The sequence below is a fragment of the Erythrolamprus reginae genome, chromosome 1, assembly GCF_031021105.1.
Source record: "Erythrolamprus reginae isolate rEryReg1 chromosome 1, rEryReg1.hap1, whole genome shotgun sequence".
Lineage (NCBI taxonomy): Eukaryota > Metazoa > Chordata > Lepidosauria > Squamata > Dipsadidae > Erythrolamprus > Erythrolamprus reginae.
Genome location: NC_091950.1, coordinates 202,260,065 through 202,283,656, shown reverse-complemented (window position 1 = coordinate 202,283,656; position 23,592 = coordinate 202,260,065). Strand labels below are relative to the sequence as shown.

At 34.2% G+C, this 23,592-nt stretch overlaps 1 protein-coding gene across 3 annotated transcripts in view; it reads right to left on the bottom strand.

The window, feature by feature from the left end:
* GLS (glutaminase) overlaps positions 1 to 23,592 on the bottom strand; it is an 89,581-nt gene that overhangs the window by 28,628 nt on the left and 37,361 nt on the right. The window contains exons 8-15 of one of the 3 annotated variants that reach the window (XM_070731957.1): positions 16,967 to 16,999; positions 16,457 to 16,515; positions 15,272 to 15,338; positions 13,258 to 13,308; positions 11,980 to 12,156; positions 11,158 to 11,289; positions 10,340 to 10,432; positions 2,648 to 3,806 (exon numbers count right to left, since the gene is read on the bottom strand). In XM_070731957.1, coding sequence (XP_070588058.1) covers positions 3,675 to 3,806; positions 10,340 to 10,432; positions 11,158 to 11,289; positions 11,980 to 12,156; positions 13,258 to 13,308; positions 15,272 to 15,338; positions 16,457 to 16,515; positions 16,967 to 16,999 — 744 coding nt within the window. In that variant the 3' untranslated portion in view covers positions 2,648 to 3,674. Of the gene's footprint in view, positions 1 to 2,647; positions 3,807 to 6,480; positions 7,589 to 10,339; positions 10,433 to 11,157; positions 11,290 to 11,979; positions 12,157 to 13,257; positions 13,309 to 15,271; positions 15,339 to 16,456; positions 16,516 to 16,966; positions 17,000 to 23,592 lie in introns of those variants that run through there. The other 2 variants (XM_070731955.1, XM_070731954.1) reach the window with 2 other exon arrangements.

The following is a 23,592-nucleotide window of genomic DNA, read 5'->3' as shown; positions in this document are numbered from 1 at the left end:
TGCCAAATTTGGGGACTCCTGCATTAACTAGATTACATATTTTATAAACAACCCAAGACACTTTCTATTCATTCAATGTGGCCGAGGCAAGCCAAAAGGTAGGACAACCATGGGCTAAACATTTTGAAAAGGAACAATAGGAAAAATGTGGGTTAAAGAAAATTTTATAAATGAAGCATTGTTGATAAATGTTACTGGAAAAAAGAAAGGTAGTTTGAATTTATACTGGAAATGTAAATATAAGAAGGGATGTTTTATCATGCAGTGCAAAAAAGATATACAAACCACTACTGGGTTCTAAAATCCATTGCTATCACTTTGTATGTGCATTCCCGCTTGATGCTTCTGCACATGCATGCGCAGAAGCATCCCAGGCGGGTGGGCAGAGTCTCCGGCCACCAACGCTATCAGTTCGCAGAACCGGGCTGAACTGGAAGCACCCACTGCTGATACACACAGAACATTTTCCAAGCAGAAGCTATTCTTGCTATTTATACAAGGATGGAAGCATATGGCAGCAATATATATTTCTAACTATGGAATTCTATACTGCAAATTAGTGCTACTGCTCTAGTTTATTATACCCTGCTTCTTTACTCCAGTCCCTTGGCATACAATCAGTACCCAATGAATCTTGTTGAACTTGGCACAGCGTAAATAATTAAAGCAACAATGACCTCAGTCCAAAAGTTTAAGAAATATTCATTTATCATAAATAATTTTTCTTGGGGCAAAGAGAGTACTAAGGTTTTGTTTCCCCTTTTCTGTACACTCGTGTCGAGTCCTACGTTAGGCACAATTTTGGGAGACTATCTGGATAAGTTGCTGTAGTATTCTTGGCAAAATATTTTTTCAGAAGTGATTTGCCACTGTCTCCTAGGGCCAGGGGTGGGTTCCTTTTATCTTTTCCTATCGGTGCATATCATGACATTTCGCATGCTCGCAACCCCTTGCACGATTTTACTTCTGCGCATGCTCAGAGAGCCGAAAAATCACCAAAAAGTATTTAAAAATATATGGCTGCGCCCATGGACCGATAGAGACAGCACTGGAGTTATCACATCAAAATTGTGTGATCGATCGGCCACTACTAGAGTGACCGCACTGGATCGCATCAGTAGGAACACACTCCTGCCTAGGGCTGAAAAAATAACTGGCATGAAATCTCTCAATTGGCTTTGTACCTAATGCAGGACTAGAATTTACTCTCTCTCAATTTCTAGTCTGAAGCCTTAACCATTACACCATAGTGGATCTTTCTCTGTGCTTATAACATTTCATAAATACATCCTCATTGTAACAAACAACTAATTCAAGAAACCAAAGTAACAAATAATTAAACTAATATAGGATAAATTCAAGTATTTCTTGAAATAAAGTAATACCACAAAACACTTTGCATCATAATTGATAATTGCCTTCTTAGTTATAAACTTCATAAAAGTTCCTGGATAAGAGGGCAGAGGATTGTAATTTCAATGACATGTATGAATCAAGACATGAAAAAGATAAGCTGCAGTTGCTACAAGGTGCTTATATTGACTTCTTTTTATCCACCATCATTCCATGTCCTTTTTCTAGACCTTACATTTTCCAAAGTGAAAGTAAACCACAATTAATAGACAGAGCTATGAAGAAGCCGTAAAAAGCAGAATATTTAATTCAGAAAATGTCATATTCAAATTTAACTGCAATTTCACTAACTTACTAGAGTAGTTTCATAGGTATGTATGCATTGATAATTCTCTTTATTTTGTTCTAAGATTATGAATCAAAGGAATCATACTTGATCTATAAAAAATAGGCAGACAAAATATTTAAAATAATAATAAAATAATAAAAAAATAAGATTTCCAAAGAGAAACTCACTGTCAAAAAGAGAAAATCAGCTGTTGGAAACTGCTTGGTTAAAAACAAAAGAAACATCCGTGAGAGATTTAGCTCTTACCTACTCATGCCTTCGACAAATCACACCTTACAAAGATGGTCTAAAGCTTATGCATTTAGTCTCAGAAATGTATGAATTAAGATCAATGCATAGGTCCAGATATAAAATGTTCAATAGATACCTGCCTGAAGGCATTTTTATTTGAGCATTGTGATAGTATTTATTTATTTATTTATTTATTTATTTATTTATTTGATTTTTATGCCGCCCTTCTCCTTAGACTCAGGGCGGCTTACAACATATTAGCAATAGCACTTTGAGTGTGTGTGTGTGTCTTTGTAAATATATGCTTCTCTAATCCTCTCTAAGGATATTTTTTTCTCTGCCTGGACAAGCTATGCTTGAAACGTTCTGCCCATGCCCAGGGAACAACAACAAAAATTGAATCGAATATTGGAGATGGGGAGTTTTGCACCTAGCAACAGCATGCTGTGCTATGGGCCCAAACAAATGTGTTTCAAGTCACCCTCCAAAGCTGATGGAAAGTGGCAAGATAAGAAAGGCAGCAGGAACTGCCAAAATAAAAACAAAAATCAGTTCAATTTATATAAAACACCCCAATCCTATAATGTATTCAAACAGTAAGTGGGCCTTCATCTTTACCTATTTTTATTCAAAATAATTACAAAACTGCTTTTCATTCTCAGAATCAAATTATGGCTTAGACTGCATATGAAAAAGAACAAAAATGCAAAATAATATGCTTAAAATAAAAATTTATTATAATACAATATGTATGGGCTCAAAGTACATAAATAACATACAATTTAAATGAAAAATGGAACACATAACAAATCATTTAAACCGAGGAAAAAAATCATAGAACGATGATCAAAGTTGATACAACACATTGTATTTTTTAATGAAACATTAAGTATGTGAAAGGGCAGAGTGGTGAATACAACAAATGCTTGAATATGAATTGATTTTGCTTCGAACACAAATGCAGTAAACTTCTAATTACAGATTAAACACAATAATATTCTGTCAATTTTTGAGGCCTTGCCCTTGATGTTGATTTCTCCTGGAATGTAGTTAATTTCTCTGGTGGATATAATTTAGAAAATTCTAAACTGAAAGATGTAAAATGTTTCAAATCTGAAATCCTCTAAATTTTAAACACCCCAATTTTAATTAGTTTAGGAAGTATTTCAAGTTTAAAATGGAGCACTTTAACTTTAAACTCAGACAGTTTTTTTTTCATTTCAAAAAAAGATTCCATGTTTTATTCATTCTTGGCTGTTTTTTCACTGTTTAAAATTCCCTCTTATTATATTGTATTGTTAATTTTTTTTCCTGATTTTGGCCTTGGACCATAAATAACATTTTGATAGTCTGATGTTAAAAATACCTCAGCACTCCAATTTCCATGCCTTTTAAATCAAGAACTCATAAATTATTTTACCATAAACAAAATACAAAAGCAAGTTAAAAATGTATGGGGGCAGCAATATGTCAGTATAAGTTTGATTCTGTTTAAAAGCAGTCTTCTGAAAAAAAATACACTATATGAATGAAGACACCATTCAAAATCAATCAATCAGATCAATTTTACCTTTATCAATCTGTCTGGATCACTTGCAATCCAATAACATGATAATCTGGACATTGCAGTCATTATAATATGGATATTTTTCTAAGAGCACAAGTTGTAGAGATTGATAAATCACAACTTCTTTAAATGTAATTTAGCACTGTGGTTTTGTTTCCTATATTCCTCAGTGCTTCAAGAGCACATTCTAGTGCTGGTATTGACCAAACTTTCCTCATGTAGATCAAATTTCCAGATGACATAAAATGGCCACCACGCAGGATGAGAGAAGGAGATTGCAAAATCTGGACAGGCTGGAGGACTGGGCTGAAATGAACAAAATACCCTTCAATAGTGAAAAATGTAGGTTATTATATTTGGGGAATAAAAATGCAGGGTACATATACACAATGGGGGATTCAAGGCTTGGAAGAACCCCATCAAAAAGGGCTTAGGCATGGTAACTGAAAACAGGATGAATATGAGACAACAGTGTGAGACAATTGTTATGAAAGCCAAAGTAAGGCTGGGTATGTTAGAAGAAACATTGTACCCAAGGCACATGACATCCTTATTCTCCTCTACTCTGCAATGGTACGAAACCAATCTGATTCCTGTGCACAAATCTGGGCATCATATTTCCAGGATACTGAGAGGTTCAAACAACAAAAGTAACAATCCAAGGAATGGAGGGCATTCCTATTAGGGCAGACTCAAGAAAAGAGTACAGTGTTCCCTTGATTTCCGCGGGTTCGAACTTCGCGGAAAGTCTATACCACAGTTTTTCAAAAATATTAATTAAAAAATACTTTGCGGGTTTTTTCCCTATACCACGGTTTTCCCCACCCGATGACGTCATATGTCATCGCCAAATTTTTGTCTGCCTTTAATAAATATTTTTTTAAATAAACTTTAATAAATAAACATGGTGAGTAATAATCTGAATGGTTGCTAAGGGAATGGAAAATTGCAATTTAGGGGTTTAAAGTGTTAAGGGAAGGCTTGTGATACTTTTCATAGCCAAAAATAGTGTATTTACTTCCGCATCTCTACTTCGCGGAAATTCAACTTTCGCGGGCGGTCTCGGAACGGATCCCCCGCGAAAAGCGAGGGAACACTGTACTCTAGATTGCTTTAGGGAAGATGGTCCACTGCCACAAAAATCAGGATTAGGTAGAAGTTGCACTTCCAACTGATATTTAAATGTAAGGGAAAAATTCTTGAAAATAAAATTTGTGCAATCATAGAGCAGTTTGCCTATGAAGGTTATGAGCTCTTAGTCAGACAGCTCTCACTCAAGGATCTTGGAACTGCACACTGCAAAGAACAGACTATGGTATCCTCATCCCTTCCAAATCTCTCATGCTATGAACAGAGAAATTTTGCTGCCTCCAAGTTACTGCTTTACAATTCCCCCAAACAAAGCCAGCATTACTCATTGTAAGGGATGTTGAAGTTATAATTCAGCAACACCTAAAAGGTTCACAGATTCCATACTCCTGGCTTAGAAAATGCTAATATTATTTACCTTCCTAAAATTTTTCTGAGATATTTAGATATTTGCCGTATTTTTTGGTGTATAACACGCACCTTTTTCCTCTCTAAAAGAGGCTGATAATTAGTCTTTTACTCTGAATGTAGCATTTCCCCCCAGCCCTAATTAGCTGCTAACTATCTTCCCAGCTCTTACTTGCAGGCTCTTTCATTGTTTCTCTCTGTGAAGAATGTTTTCTAAGCCCTAAATCTTTGCAGGGTTTTTTTCATTGCTCTAACTTGATCAGAGTAAGTTTGTCTCCAGCCCTAACCAGGTGCTAAGGATGTTCCCAGCTCTTACCAGCTTGCAAACTCTTTCATTGTTGCTCTCTGCAAAGAAGAATGTTTTCCAAAGCCTATCTTTGATTCCCCCCCCCCAATTCTCTATGTGCTCCAAATGTTTCTTTCCAGCCCTAAGCAGGTGCCGACAATGTTCCCAGCTCTTACTAGCTTGCAAACTCTTTCATTGTTACTCTCTGCAAAGAAGAATCTTTTCCAAGCCCTAAGTCTCTGCAGGGGTTTTTCTATTGCTCTACCAACTCAGACTGTTTCTTTCCAGTGCTAATGATGTTCCCAACTCTTACTGGCTTGCAAGCTTGTTGCTTGTTACTTGTTACTCTCTCAAAATTAAAAAAAAAATTAAGCCCTTAACCAGGGGATAAAATAATGTGCTGAAGCTGACCAGACTAAGGACGCTGGCCAGATGAATGTCTGGTAAGCAGATTTGTTTCCCTGTTTTCCTCCCCAAACACTAAGATGTGTCTTATATTCCGGTGCATGTTATACTCCGAAAAATACGGTAGTAGTCTAAATAAGAAAAATACCATAGGTATGTTGATTTTTTTAAAGTCAATAATAATACTGAGTTTGAGTACAAGTTTTTATTTGCAGAAGAAAATATTGTTGAATAAAGTCTTGTCAGAAAATACAGAAAGAACCTGACATGAGAAAAGGTACTATTTATTGTTTGAGTATATTGAATATTTACTCATATCAAGGCTGTTAGTCAATACAACACAACATTATCTATATTGAGCGTTATTTGTTTTCTAACCAAATGATATCCAGTTTGATCTAATGGTTAAGGCATTAGGCTGGAAACCAGATGACTATGAGAGCTAATCCTGTTTTAGGCATGAAAACATAAGGCTATATGAGTTTGACTCATTCATTCTCTCTTAGTCCACATTAGGATCAAGTTACAAGCCAGCTGGTCAACTCTGTCATGACCAACTGTATCAATATTCAGTTGATGCAAAAAAAGAAAAAAAATCCTTGCATTGGCAGAAAAATGCTAGCGAGTGAAAAAAAAACCTCTTTTCTAGTCTACTGAGTTTATGACTACTAGATTTATTATGAGATCAATCTCCTACAAAGAAATGGTTTAATATGTATAAAATATTATATTAAGAACAGTTTTTTAGCTTAGAAAAGTAAAAGTGGTGTAAAAATAAAGGGGATATAAAAATCAGTGAAATAAAAGCTTTATTTCTTTCTTATTATAATATCAGAAACCAAGATCACCAATCACCCAAGGAAGTCATTCACAGAGCATTTGTCTCATGGTATTTATTTCTTAAGATATAGGGATGGTCATAAACTTGTTATGGTTTTTAAATTGAATTAGAAACATTCATGAGGAATGTGGCTGTCAGCTGAATTCTAGTCGTAATGGCTATACACCACCTTCTATATCAGAAGTAGAATGACTTATGATATCAATTGCTGGTGAAAAACAGAGGCCATTGAAAAAGCAGAGCCCTAGAATTAGAATTTTGTCTAATTCAACACGACTTTCTTACCTTATATAGTAACATACTGATATTTTTACACAACCTTAAATAAGTTTACCAATATGCTTTATATAAAAATTATGAATTTTTTATCAGTGTCGCAAAACATTACATGAACAGTTAACTTCACTTACATCCAGTTACACTGAAATTAACTGAACTTAATTGGAATAAATGGGATCAAGTTTTTACACTGTACATGAAAAGGACAAAAAGTAATTTTTAGAATAAATTAACAATAACAAGAAATATCTACTTATAATCCAGGACTTAACTTTTCCTATATCTTTGGTTCTCATGTTCTTGGTTAACAAATATGCTGTTTACATGTTAATTGCATTGCAAGATTTCTTACTTTTACAGCACCCCTTAAAATTCCCATTTTACAATTCATTCCTTAAGTATGACACAAGTTTAAATAGCACACATTCAGATTTCTTTCAAATTGCTTTGTGAAAAAAATATATTAAAGCAATTAGTATAAAATTATTGGTATAGCAATTTGTGATGTCTCAAGGATATTTACAACCCACTGAAGTCAAAATAATAAATCTAAAATCTAGACAAACCAGAGTGTAATCTAGACAAACTGGAGTGTGTTTGAACTCAAACTCTCTGAAACTAGAGCCCAGTGCACTAGTTTTTTTCTCCCAGACCTTCCATTCTATACACTACGGTTGTGGAGATGTCCTCATTTGATTCAGGTGACACTTTTTTCCACACAGTCTCTTTTAATGCAAGTTCGTGCTGAAGACTCTCATAGTCCAGTGGTCCAAAGGAATGCTGATTGTTTAAGCAACATATAGTATATATTAAATTACCAATGAAATAAAACATTCTAGCATTATTTTTATTTAAAAAAATAATAAAATATAAATATAAATATAAATAAAATAACAATTATATTATTTTATTTTATTTATTAATTAGCACTTGCTGGTTCTCAGAGATCTCTCTCAATCTGACATTATTATGCCACACACTTTTTAATTTCAAACCACAGTAAATAATTTATTTAACTTGGTGAACAGGAAGAAAGACTCCTTTAACCCACTTCATTTATAAGAGGATGCTAATTAACATAATATTCTGATTGTATTAATTAGCCATTAAGCAACTTTCATGTTAAAGTAGAATTCCTGAAGTTCTATTAATTACTGAGTAGCTAACAGCACTCCTAAAATCCAGCTTCTCCCCATTTAATTCAAGTTGGACAATTCAACCTTCCCTCTATTTTAGACAAAAATGGTTTTCAAACTGCTAGGGCAGCTATTATTTATGCCAAAGCTTTATCAAAAATGTTAGAGGAATGAGTAAAGGACTAAAATATGTTAACTGTACAAAGCCAAAATTCTTAAATTCAATCTTTTTCACAGCCCAAACTCGATCCATGGGGCAAAATATAAAAATTATCTGTGAACTTACACATTCTACTGTGCAAATGGAATTCCAACGTCTACGTAATGACTACTGCTAGCATTTTGAATGGTATTAATGCCATTCAAAACACAGATTTCTTCGCAATGAGGATCAGAGCCATGGTCAGAACAGTAAACTGACTGACATGTTTGAAAGTTAATACAAAGCTCTGTATCTCAGGCAGTACGTTTTTTAAAAAATATTGACCAAGAAGCCGTTCAACAACAAGTGAGATTACCCACTGGTATTCTGGGAGTCAAGAACAGTACTAGAGATATTTTCTCACTAATATATGGATCAAATGTGTTACCAATATAAAAGTAATCTGTATTAAATACAGTGGTACCTCAGTACTCGACCACAATTCGTTCCAGAAGTGTGGTTGAGAACCGATTTGGTCGAGTACCGAATTTATTTATCCCATAGGAAATAATGGAAATGGATTTAATTGGTTCCCAACCCGTTAACTCGCTGGGAACCAATTAAATCTATTTTCTTTATTTCCAATGGGATAAATAAATTCGGTACTCCAAGCTGCAGGAAGGGTGGGGGCTGCTACAATCCCAGCAGCTTCAGGGGGCTGAGGAACTCTATAAGATCTCCAAGCTGCAGGAAGGGTGGGGGCTGCTGCAATCCCGGCAGCTTCGGGGGGCTCCTTTCTTCATTGCTTCCTCTTATTACCTGTAAGCAGCTGCAAAAACTTTCTCCTTCCCGGTGGCTGCTTCCCTTCGAGGAGCAACAGCGCCGGGAACGTCACATAATGAAGGGAAGCTGCTGGAGCGGCGGCAACTGCTGAGATGGCTCCGGCGGCTTCCCTTCATCACGTGACGTTCCCAGCGTTGTTGCTACTCGAAGGGAAGCCGCCGCCGGGAAGGAGAAAATTTTTGCAGCTGCTTACAGGTAATAAGAAGAAGCAATGAGGAAAGGAGCCCCCCGAAGCTGCCGGGAATGCAGCAGCCCCCACCCTTCCTGCAGCTTGGAGGAATTATAGAACTCCTCAGCCCAATGAAGCTGCTGGGATTGTAGCAGCCCCCACACTTCCTGCAGCTTGGAGCTCTTAGAGAGCTCCTCAGCCCACTGAAGCTGCTGAGATTGCAGCAGCCCCCGGCGGTAACATTTCGGATAATGAACAAAATTTTCTCTGGCTGTTCGGTATCCGAATTTTTGTTCAGATACCGAAGCAAATTTTTGCCAAAAATTTTGTTCATTATCCGAAATGTACGAGAACCAAAGCGTTCGAGTACCGAGGTACCACTGTATATATTTTTATTTTAAGATCAAAATCTGTAACAAAAAACTTTGTCCCATAATTATTATGAAGTGAAAATATACCACTGAATATGCTAGCTTTGCGCCATGGCATTTTATCTAGAATGATTTTAAGAAAGGATACATGAACTATTCTCAGATTTGTTTGAGGACAGTTTAAATATATTATGCTTAGTATATTATATAATACCAATTATTTCACTAAACTAAACTAAGTTTCAATCTAAAGCCACATTATAACTGGACAGGTAGTCTTCAACTTACATTTGAAGTTACAGAAGACCTCCCCAGATCCTACTTATAACCAGGTTTCAAAGTTGCAACACAACAGTATTACGTCTATTTGGCAACTGGCCACATTCACAGCCATTTGCAGTGTCCTGCAGTCATATGACCACAATTTCGGATTTTTGCTAGAAACTAACATTTCCTTCCAACTTCCAGCCAAAACAAAATGCCCACTGGATACCGTGGATTCACTTAACGCCTGTAGCATCTGCTTAATGACCATGGTACTAACAACTACCACAAAAAAGATTGTAAAATTGGGTGCAGTCACACAATAGGTTCCTTAATGACTGGCATGACTTACAACCATAATTCTGGCTCAATAATGGTTGTAAGTCAAGGACTACTTGTAAATAAGCAAACCAATAAAAGCCAGTGAATAATGTAATATAGCTTAGCATTTAGTAGTTAATTCTAGATATGCCAGATGTGGTCTGAATTGTGTCTGAACACTCACAACTCAGAGTATTGATATAATACATGTCATTGACCAATCCTATTTGGACGTTATGCATAATGTACATTACACATTAATAGTATAAAATACTGTCAACTTACTCGTTGATCACCACCTTCTCTCCGAGGATCAAGCTTCTTTGCAAAATGCCTCAGGTTATCATAATTATGAAAGTTGCACAAAGAAACCAGTTCCTGCAACAGTAAAAACATTGTGTTATATTTATACCCCTGTATACTATTAAGAGCCATGGTGGCTCAGTGGTTAGAATGCAGTACTGCAGGCTACTTCTATTGACTGCTGGCTGCCTGCAACAATTTGGCAGTTTGATTTTCACCAGCTCAAGATTGACTCAGCCTTCCATCCCTCTGAGGTCAGTTTAATGAGGACCCAGATTGTTTGGAGCAATATGCTGATTCTGTAAACCGCTTAGAGAGGGCTGTAAAGCACTGTGAAGCAGTGTACAAGTCTAAGTGCTATTGCTATCATAATTTAAAACTGACTGTTTCATGAATGTTTCATTCAGCTACACTCTGATATTACTGATTACACATACTGTAACTCTAAGTAAAGTCCTTTGTCACAATTAATATTAAATGTTTTATCAATTTAGGGAAACAAAAATATTTTGGCAATCAGGATTGAAAAGAAATGCATGCATTTTGTCAACATTTCTTCCATTTTCAAAATGGACATTCTATCTCTGCTTAGTGTACAGTTTGTTAAGGTTTGAAATTATCCATTCTTTTGCTTTAAAAATCTTCCATTTTTATCTGCTTTGATTCTAACAATGAAGACATAAGCATTTCTGCTCAACAAAAATGCAAACCTCCTACTTCACTGAGATAGATGTAAACATTAATGATCATTGTACTTGTGCTACAGACTAGTAACAATTCAAGTAAGAAGATTTGCTCACATGACAAAAGTGTATCCCTTTAACGCTGTTGCCCATCTTGTCTAGCGGAGGTGACCAGCACATCATGCCCATAACATTAGGAACAACCAAGAGAATGCCACCAGCAACTCCAGACTTTGCAGGAAGACCCACCTAAATCAATATACATTTTAAACTTTTTATATATACTTATCAATACTTAAACGGCATTCACTAAATATACATATTATCTGTCAAGGTAACAATAGTTTTCTAAAATGTATCGATCAGAGCATATTTAGATACCAGGGAATATTTAGTTGATACCTTAAAATACTTTTGTTTTTCTGGATTCATTTCTGTCATTTGAGTTCTAACTAGCCTATATGACAAGGAATCAGGGGTAGGTTCTAACTTACCTTGCCGCCAGTTCACTTCCTTCTCCACTTTGCATGTCTGCGCATGCACAATGCCAAAAATTCACAAAAACATAAAATAAAAATAAAGACAGAAACAAGATGGCAATGTGTGCACAGTGCCAAAAACTCGGCTTTTGTGCATATGCAGAAGAAAAAAATCAGCAAAAAGTTGAGAATTTTTTTTTCAAATTAAAAAAATTCCCCAAAACAGATGGCGGCCTCCACAGACCTGCACAGACAGAACCAGCTCCGTGACGTCACTAGCGGTTTGTTACCGGTTCTATAGAACCGGTGAGAACCAAGAGGAATCCACCTCTGCATGGAATGTCTTTTACCACCCAAGGTCAATTTGCTAATTGCTGTTAGCACTGGTTTTAATAAGTTAATTCTTAAAAAAAACAACTAACCATTTTTTAATAATAGATCCTCTTTAATAAACACTTACATGAAAGGCAAACTGTCCCGAGAAGTCATACATGCCACATGAATGCATCAAACTTAGAGTGTTCCGAACTGCTTCAGGACTTAGGACTCTCTCACCAGTGATGGGGCAAAACCCGCCATTGGCAAGGGTAGCTGCCATGACACTAGCAGATTCACAAGTCACTTCTATGGAGCACAGCTTAGGAAAAATGAAGACAAGAAGAAGAAGAAAACTTTGATCAACCTACGCAAACAGAAAGCTATGTAATTAAATGAATGAAAGGACGTCTATTACCCTATGAACAATATAGCATGTGAAGATCAACTATTTTCAGATTAGAGAATAAAGGCTTATTTGAGCAAGCATGAAGGGGGCACCTTATGGTAGCAATGTTTTTTTAATGAAAGTTACCATTAATATATCATTCATAAAACAACTTTTAAAAGTTTAAAGTAAAAGTTTAAAGACGTATCTGTGCTGACAGGCTTGGGGCCATTAGACAGTAGCCCTCTGGACGACGAATGTAGTATGTCTTGCTGTGTGAATGGGAATGAATGATGTTAAATGTCATTAGAGTTTTTAAAGTTTTTTAGCTATATTGATTGGATTTTTTAGATATGTATATTGTATATTGTATTCATATGTTGTGAGCCGCCCCGAGTCCTCGGAGAGGGGCAGCATACAAATCCAATAAATAAATAAATAAATAAATTTGGCAAGATTTTTTTTTTAAAAAACTGTTTTTTAATCAGTGCAATGTTGAAGCTTGTTCTAATGAAAGACTGACATTTTTAAAAGAAACATTTAAAAACTATGTGTTCCTGTTATTGCAGAGATGAACAGTACAATCAGTCATGTGACAGAAGCAGGACAATTTGTATTATTTACTAGTGTGCAAATTTCAAATCTACCTTATGTTTAACTTAATGAGTGGGGAAAAAATCTCATATTTTAATCAGTAAGAAGTGATAATAAAGTATGTTTTAGTTAACCTAAAGGCCCTAAGGATGTAATTAACTATTTCTTCTCTTAATAGTACTACAAAATTGGTTGCAAAACATATTACATTCTCACTACAAAAATATATAATTCTTAAGACAAGGATTGCAATCAACTCTTAATTTGTATTAAGATCGGAGAATGAGAAATGCTGATTTATTATAACATATTCAATTGGAAAATTATTTAGTTAACATACTTGCCACAAACAAGTATTTATATTTATATAAATAAAATTTTAACCTATAATTTTTTTTTCTTATTCAAGGATAACAAATATTCTAGAGATTAATTAGCTACCTGGAAATAGAAGTCCAATATGCCAACCATATCCGTGCCTTCTGGAAAACACTTAAAAATAATAGAATATTTTAGTACATCATGATACAGTAATAAAAGTTATCATATGTAAACTAAAATGGATGAGAAAAGCTTTGTTCTGAAAATTCAGTTGAGGATTATCTAAGACTGTCGTTCTCAACCTGGGGTCAGGATCCTTTCAGAGGTCAAATTACCGTTTCACAGGGTCACCTAAGACCATGGAAAAGACAAATTTCCCATGGAATAAGGAATGAAAGCTTTTATTCTGGCGCCTTGGAACATATTTTTACAATCTAACCAATCAGGAATTTACAGTGGGTACTTTAGTAAAGTAGTTTAGTAAAAATTACATGCTTTTGGCCAGAGAATAATATTCTATATAGTATATAATATAATATTCATTTCTTTTCCATCTTTGTCCCATTCCTATTTCCTCTGATATTAAAGCCAAACGGAGAAGGAAGTAAGATGAATAAGATGATCTCTTCCACCCGCCTGCCCACTATTTCTCAGTAATCCAAATGGACTAAAACAGCTAATGAGGCCATAACATCATTGTGTTAATTTTAAAGTAAAATTACATTAATTACTATTAATATAATGAGTAATATTACAAGGATTTCAGGAATTATCTCTGTGAAGCTAATGGGAATATCCATCTATTGTTTCATGCATGTATATTAAAAAGCATCACCCACTTGTCATATCTGTGGGTGATGCTTTTTAAGAGCTCTCTTGAAGGAATATCCCAAACAAGAGATATTTGCTGAATCAAAAAGACACAATTTATGCCCATCTGAAAATGAAAACTTACTCCCTCAGCGCTGGCATTTATAAAGACATTGCTAAAGATCATAATGCTGAATATAGAGAACCAGGTGCAAAAACAACACTATGCAGATCCAGAAAGATTGGGAAACACATTGGTTGAAAACACACTGAAAGCTTCAGTGCAGTGGTGAAATCCTCCGCCGGTTGCCACCAGTTTGTTGCCCACAAATGTGTGCACAGCAGCTGCATGCTGTGCACATCCATGCTCAATGCATGCAAAGCGCATACTGGGTGTACGCATGTACAGTCTGCGCCAGACTCACACTGCGCATCATGTGCAATCCGCAGGAAACATGCACTTTTAGATTTCTTGCTTTTAAAAAACTTTTAAAAACATTTTAGTAGTAAAAAAAATGCTTAAAAGTTAAAAAAAACAAATTTTTCCAAAGATCAGCTGTGTGACGCGTGATCATCTGAACTTTTTCTTTCTACTTTTTAAAGCATTTTAATTACCAGTCCCGGAGAACCACTAGTAAAATGCTTTAAAAGTTCTTTAAAAAAAAAAAGTTCTGAAAATCAGTTGTGCAAGGAACAATCACCAGAACTTTTTTTAAAAAAGTTTTTAAAGCATTCTTTACTACCAGCTCAGTCAAACTGGCCTGAACTGGTAGCATTTCACCCTTGCTTCAGTGAAAGCCACGCTAAGTAATATAATTTGCAAGGAGAGGTATCAAATGAGCCGGGGTGGCGCAGCAGGTAGAGTGCTGTACTGCAGGCCACTGAAGCTGACTTGTAGATCTGAAGGTCAGCAGTTCAAATCTCATCACCGGCTCAAGGTTGACTCAGCCTTCCATCCTTCCGAGGTGGGTAAAATGAGGACCCAGATTGTGGGGGCAATAGCCTAGCTCTGTTAAAAAAGTGCTATTGCTAACATGTTGTAAGCCGCCCTGAGTCTAAGGAGAAGGGCGGCATAAAAATTGAATAAATAAATAAATAAATAAATGTTTCTGTTCCACATGAGGCTTTGTACGGGTCCCATCAATCCATTTGTGTAAATCACAGAGACCAAAATGGACGGATACTACTAATCCTGCATTTTGATTATATCAATATTGTATCTACCTTTACTCTCATGATGAAGAAATAAAATATTATCTGTAGTTTGTTCAATTAACATTACATACATTTCAGGGAGCGGAGTAAATATAACTGAAAAGCATACCTTTTTCTCTTTCAGATAATATCCTATTGCAAAGTTTCTGTCTCCACTCTCTCTTTCAGACTGGAATCTAAGGAAGAAAAGAAATATAATTAGATATCAAAACACTAAATACTTATTAACAATACTATTGGTGGGATATTTGTTTTTTTTTAAATTGGTAACTCTAGCAACATGGGTAGTTTGGGAAGGCATAGTCTACTGTTGTGTGAAAAGTACCTTAAAAAGAACAAATTACTGTTGTAGCATATTATAAGCCTCGATGCAAAGGACAGTGCATTCGCTATTCAGTATTAAATGAAATGTTTTTTGTAAATAAAGTTACAACTCAGCAATGGACCTAAAATATTGATTTTAGTCATAACTACTTGAGAATACAATATAAATTATTTATATGTTAAGTGAAACATAGGAATGCAATATAAGTCAGAAAGTTGACCATCATCATTCCAATCAGCAGAAACTGCACAGCAAATTCATACTTCTCTGTTACAAGCTGAATGATTACAGAAAAGCATGCCTTGTGCTGCTTCTTGAAAAACTCTTTGAGGAGAAGAAAGATCTTACTTTCTCTCTACAGAGAGCTGCGGTTGTTTGAAGGGGGCAACAATGGTGTGGCAAAATTGTTGTTTTACCAAATACGTAAAAAAGAAATAACCTCTCTTTCTCCTATATCCTCAACTCTTAGTGGAAGACAGGAGCAATATTTTTTTTCTTCCCTTTTCCCTTGAGACACTGCCATAAGGTGCAGTACTGCCTTAGAGACACTGCGCAGCAGGTAGAGTGCAATACTGCAGGCCACTGAAGCTGACTGTAGATCTGTAGGTCAGCGGTTCAAATCTCATCACCGGTTCATGGTTGACTCAGCCTTCCATCCTTCCGAGGTGGGTAAAATGAGGACCCGGATTGTGGGGGCAATATGCTGGCTCTGTTAAAAAGTGCTATTGCTAACATGTTGTAAGCCGCCCTGAGTCCAAGGAGAAGGGCGGCATTAAAAAATCAAATCAAATCAATCAATCAATAAGGTGCAGTACTTCTACAAAAATCCAGCATAAAGGAACATTTATCCTATACCCAAAATCTTAGCTGAAGCAAAGATCTGACTAATAAAATAAAATAAAATACTATGTGTACATTAATATTAACTATTGCTCATAGTGTCAAAATTAATCTAGGAAACATACTTACGTGGCATTACTGAAACCGACATATTCGTTTCCAGCCATTTTATTCATGAACTGCATCACCTAAGGAAAGCATGATTATTTTTTTCAACATATACCAAAAATACTTTATAGTAAGTATTCAGTGCAAATAACCAAGTTAGGTTTAGATATTAAGCAATGGTGTCATTTTATAAGAACAAATGTTTTCCACAAGAAAGAAGGAAGAGATTTTCTGCTTTAATATAAGTGACTATTTACTATAAAATAAAATTATAATTAGTTCAAATTGCACATTTTTAATCTTAACTTCAGTTAAAATATTACATACATTTTTAGTCTAGTTGAAATTCAATGACATTTGGTGGTTAGTTTAAAACTGGATAGAAAATGCTTCTAAATTTCACAGAAGAGAAAAAACACTTTTAAAAATGAATGAGGCTTGCCTCCAGTGAAGTGAAAATATGGGGCACAGCAACACTCTATTTTGAAAAATTACAGAAAATAAATTGTAACAATTAAAAGGTTTGCTTACATAGTCAAACTTCTCAGCATTATTTGCTCCTTGCTGAAAGGAAAGAAGATACATTTACAAAGTTTATTAATACAATGGAACTTTAATTATAGAGTAATTTGTTTCATTGTTACTTAAATGCTATTATGTATTATTAGACTAGTGTTTTATTTGTTAGTCTATATGCCTAGAGTTAGGTTACTGAATTGTTATACAAAGCATTACAGTACTTTAACATTGCCTGTTAAAATCATTACCAATGTAAAATAATAGAACTGAACCTAGTTTTATTTGAAAAGTAATCAGTTAATCCATTAATTTTCCATGATTTTAAAAAAAACTTTTTGCTGTTACAAGCTATTTGTAATTAATACTGTTAATACTGTTTTGTGGATGCAGCTTTTAAATACTAGGTAGAACAATTTTAATTGCTAGGTAGAACTAATAAAAAGACAACTGCATTAAAATAAAGATTGGTTATGACTAAATGTGCTGATAGGAGCATCTGCATGTGCATGTTTCACAGACTTTAAAAAAACAACCTCCATTAGTATATTTCAGCCATCACTGTTAACAAACTGGGATAACAAAAATGTTCTTTCTTTTTTTAGTTCACAAAGCTGAACACTTAAAAGAGTATAAAGAAAAACACAAAGCGATGAATATTTACTGACTCCCAGTTTGGTACCAGAGACTAGTAGACTGCTTAACATAATGCTGTTCTTAAATTCCAAGGATTGTATTAAGAAAACATTACAAATTGATTATTGCTATAGTAAAGTTTAAAATCGTATGCATGTAGGCATGCTTGTGTATTAATGAACCTTGACTGAAGCAGAGTCTGCATAAAATATATGGTGGGAGGAAACAAGCCTTTAACACAAAGTAAGAAAGGGCATAAATGTCTACACTGAGGTCAGAAGATCAAAATCTTGTTTTATTTGTAACTGGATACTGAAAAGGATACTTTTTCAAATAAAAAATATACCCTAAAGAGCATGTGCTATTTTTTTCAACATTTGGTATTTTAATTACAGAAACATTTAGGTTTCCAGATCCAAAATTTCAAAAATTAATATGAAATCATAGTTTAAAAGTTCTATAAAGATGAGACTGAAGAGGGCAGATGTGGGGGGTTTTTTAAAATGAGATTACAGTGATACAGCAAACAAACTTCATTTATTATTATAAGAATATTCTGGCAGTTGTATCTGTATCCCTAATGTTTAAGCTGCTAGACATTTAAACCAGTATTTACTGGAATTACCTTTGTTTTAAAAGCAGACAAATTGAAATTTAAAGGCCTCAGCTAAATAATCCATGAAACATTACTTTCACAATGTTAGTTTAAGGGGGGGAAAAACCTTGAAGCCTGTATGTACCAGCATTCTACTCAATGAAATGTATAAAGCCAGCCTCATTTCCCATTCTACAGTGGATTAGGACCTTGCAGACAATCCGTGAAGCCACAAGCACCAGCTCATCTAGTGATGTACAGTCATTCACGTATGATCACCAGCTGAAAGAATACCACACTATTGTGTCAACATCAATCAAATTAAAATGCTGCTACCCATAGAGTCAAAAGGCTATTTACGGTAATATGCTAAAAGATTATGCAATGTGTTGAAAAGCATTAGAAAAACAAACTTTTTTTTAAAAAAAAGTGTAACTCCAAATCTGTTCAATGAAAAATAATTAAAAGAAGAAATTACCAACTTCATTGAACTGTTGCAGTTGTCAAAATATTCCATAGATCCTAATGCTGTAAAATATGTAACAACATTTAAACCACAAAAACCTTTTAAATGCACAGTGAATGTTGCTTGGGAAAGTGGGAGGGGGTCGGCATTAGTTATGGGGTGCTATACTGATCATTGTTGCATGGTTAAAACAGTTAAACTGAAACAAGTTTTGCATTTCTTCCCTACAAAAGGAGAAAGATGCTTAATGCAAGACAATAGTAACATCTCATTCTCTCCCCACCCCTCAAAAAAAATTCCTAAAAAACCCCCCGAATCATAAAACCCAAAGCTTTCACGATTTTGACACCATTAGCAGAATCAATAAACCAAGCCAGAGTCTGAGCATGTAAGCAAAGCAAACTTATTTCAGCATTTATCATATTCAGAATTTTCTTGGCTTTAAGCTCCAGAGTATTTTGATGCCCAAGAAAACAATATTTTTTACAATTCCATTAATAAAAGTATGAATAAGCATATTTAAACATTTAAATACTGGATATTGGATTTTTTTCCCAATAGCATCTATAATCCATGTTCTTAACTATGTCATTTCATTTGGTCATGACACATTTTTCTTTAAGAAAATATAAAAGTAAAGTCAGCATTAAAACAAGATACTAAATACTGCAATGGTAATTTTCCCACATCCCCACTTTAACAATATGGAAAATATGTTTTCAGTTTGAAGATGGAATATGAGAAAGAAAAAAGCAACTTTTATTTTGAAAGGGCTACATTCCCAATCTGTGGAGACTTACTTATAAAATTACAAGCAATTCATCTGTCTACAAATGTTCCATGCAATATTTAACTGCACAAACATAATATATACATATGTATACACTTATAGTGTGCATGCTTGCATGTATATTTATGTGTATATGCACACTATTGTGTATATACAAAATATAAGCCTTGGAACACAAAATATTTTAAGATTAACAATTCAATGACACATCACACATGCATATTTTATATAATTATACACATGTCAACATTAAATAAGTAGGAATCATATTTATGTATGCCAAAATACTACCAGCATGCAATTGGAACTTAAAAATCATAAAATAATTGTATATGTTTCAATTTTAAGATATTAGGTCACTAATATAGAGACATACCAAATATCAAATTATATTAAGATCTGAGCTAAGAATTGCTGGTTTATGCAGTTTGTATGATTTGTTTTCGTGGATTTTCTAAATTGTTAACTTATTTTTAAAGAGTTACTTATTCAACAAATTAGTTTTATTATAGTAAAATAGTGTATATCCTACCATATCAGTATTTTAAATCACCACTCTAATAAAAAAGCATATTGGAGTTATATGAATTATACTATATGATAGTATTTCAGTATCAGAAGGTTGTCTCAAAAACAGTATATGTGCTGGAATTTTCCATAAAAATGACCTTACATTTTATCATATACTGTATAAGGTGACCTATGTTCAGGATTTGGTTGGAACATTTAAAGCATAGAAATAAGCCTCAAATCCAATTAAAATGGGTTTGTAGCTATGGGCTAGAACATTTCACTAACACAGGACTACACTGTCTCATTTTGTACTGTATCTCACCTTTAATACTATAAATATTTTTTGTACATGCATTTAAAATTAGTGTGTCTAAATTTATGTTGAGTATCATTTCAGCTATGGATCTAGTTCTCATTATTTCTAAATTATTATTTATGACTTGCTATATTTGAATCACGATGAATTCTTCAATGAAGAACTGCTTTAAAATTCCTTGTCTTATTTTATAATTTATATCATTTCATTTGATTCAATTCTAAATATACTATACTTACATCTTTATAAGAAAATATATAGAGATAAAACATATGTAGAGTAAAGCAACAATCCCTTTATTGGTTGCAAGTAAGATGAAAAATTAATATATTTTAAAGGGAGGCTATACATTAATTCACTACATCAAATGTTATTAACAAAAGTTTGAGATAAAAATTCTAAAAATGGCAAACCCACTTCTTTATTATTGCAAGAAAACTATACAGACAGGTATATGGAGTCACCATATTTTAAGAGTTTACTGAAAGTGCTGAAATTTTCTTTTCTAATAGCATCGTATAGCCCACACTACAGTATATCATATAACAAAGAAGGGCAGCATACAAATCTAATATATAGATTTGTATCTATCTATACAAATCTATAGCTTCAGGATCAAATCCCAGTAAGGGTATGGCTAGCTGATGAGGCCCGAATAAGGCCAAAATAGTGCTATCCTTAAAATTCAGCAAAAACATGTGACATATGTATAATATAATACATAATACTTGAATACCATTGCAGAATATTGTAAGAAATTATTTTTTGCCACCATATTTTGGACTCATTAAGTCATCTCATTTTTCCACAATCTCACTTAGAAAGTGTTATGTTTAACAGTGGTTTACCTCCAACTGCTGTTTTTAATTACAATATTTATGTCTAAAGCTAGTGATTATTTCACATTCATTTAAGATGAGGTAACACAGTGAATTCACAGAGAGCATAGAATTGATTAGGGCACATACATGCAATATATAGCTTGGGATTCCACATATGAATTAAGAGGCAAACATCTTAGAAGAATGTTTTTTTCAAACTAATTTCTATAGTACTGTGTATGGTCCCATGAAAATTGAATGGATTCTTTGAGAGACTAAGGGTAAAAGAAGTTGATTTGAACATAGCCAATCTTCTATCAATAGAACTTTGCCTTGTGATCAGAGGCTCTGGGATTTTTTTGGAAAAGAAAAAACAGATTGTATGGCTTTCTAAGGTTTTGTCCATGTGGGAAAGGGATTACTGAAATGGTTAAAATTATAATATATTACCTGTTTTATCTTGGTACATAGCCAGAGTTCATATCTCCACATTTAAGCGTATTTCCTGCTTAAATGTCCATTCCAGAAATGTTATTACACATTCTCCCTTTGAATATTCCCTTTGAATACCTAGTGTAGTTAAATTCTGCTACCTCATATGCAAAATGTAAAGAAGACTGACCGCTAAGTTCTGTTAATTTTATAACCTGTTCTTTTTTATATGTCCTGAGTCTTCGGAGATGGGCGGCATACAAATCTAATAAATTATTATTATTATTATTATTATTATTATTATTGTTGTTGTTGTTGTTGTTGTATGCAATTTTAATTACTGAATGTTTTTTTAATTACTATATGCTTTTTTAATTGCTTAATTTTATTTTGTACTAATCTTTGACCACAAAAAAGATATTTCCTTAAAAAAAATCTTAAAAGCTCTGTTTAAAAACATAGGAAATCATATTCTGAGATGGTAGCAATGGGTATAATTATATGACCATAATAAAACTATATGTAGTATGTAACAAAAATGTAGTATGTAATAAAAATATTACATACTCTCAACTTTATCTAGTAATACAGATAAAGGGGGGGGGGGGAGAGAAACCAACAATATGCCAAACACTTTTTCCCAGATGTTTCTTTTCAGCAGAATGGGCATATTCTGGCTACAATTGGCCGGGTACAAATGATAAATAGAGGGACCAGGGAACGAGCCTTTTCTGCCATAGCACCTAGACTATGAAAAGTCTCCCTGCAGAGATTACAATGGTCCCAATCCTGTTGGCCCATTTATAATGTCCTAAAGGCCTGATTCTATGCCCAGGTTTGGGGCCAGAGTGTATGAAGGATCCCATCTTCTGGTTGTGTTAACAATAGTCAATTGTGATATCTTCCTTAGCTGCTGTGCATTTTAATTTTGTATTTATGACAGGAATCTTTTTCTGAATGTTCACCATCCAGAGTCACTTGTTTAGATGGGGAGAGGGGTGACACAAATTGATTGAATTGATAAATTTATATGTATAAATCTCAACTAAAACAGCGTTAATGGAAAATCAAAGGAATGATTCATCTGTAATATTATGAATAATATACTTTTAATGCTAATTAAGATGGCATTCCTAGCCAATATTTGTTTTGTAATTCTATTGAGCAGAAATCCTTAAGAGTAATACTTTTTTCCACCTCACAAGTGTTTACCGTCTCTTGACCTCTTCATATTGTTTTGTTAACAGTTGTCATAAGGAATGTAAGGCTGCTTATATATTAAACTTTTGAATTCAAATGCCAATATAAAAGTTACGTCTTATGTTACTCAGCTCTTTTATTATTCAGATCTCTTAAATGACTGAAATTATGTACTACCTTAACTAACAAATAAATGATACAGAGCATGCACAACACTAAAATAATAAGAATATCTTTCCAGATTAAAATCAAAGGCCCATCTAAGTAATCTCTACAATATTTACAAACAAGCCTCCAAGTCAGGCCATTACTCCAGTCATCCAGATGTTTAGCATTTTTGCCCTCCAAGGACTCAGGGTTAGGCAAATATTGTTTAATAATATTAAAGGTATCATTGCAGGATGTATGTTATTCCAAGTAAAGCTGACTTTTGCAATTGATTGATTGTACAATTGGCTGATTAATGGAAATGGTATTATAATGATTGATTGTATAGTCAGCCAGATGATTAGACTGGATTTGGCATATTATTATTTTATCCCACTTCTATTTTATAATTTCAATATAGCTGCATCCATACATTACACTAGATCTCATGTTACAGAGCTGGTTAATTTTTTATTTGCTATTGATTGTGAAAAGTGGGGCAGCATAATTCTCACTACTACTATAGCACATAGGAAAAGAGGGACTTTTATGCCTGTCTCAGCTACAATCCTAAACAGAAGCAATGCTATTGACACCAATAGGACATCCTCCACATGCCAACTGCAATTAGTATTTTCGGTCAAATTGCATTGGAAAAAGAATGTTTCTGCTGCAGCCTTAATGAGTAGTACCACTATCCTGGTGATATCATTCTCTAGTTATAG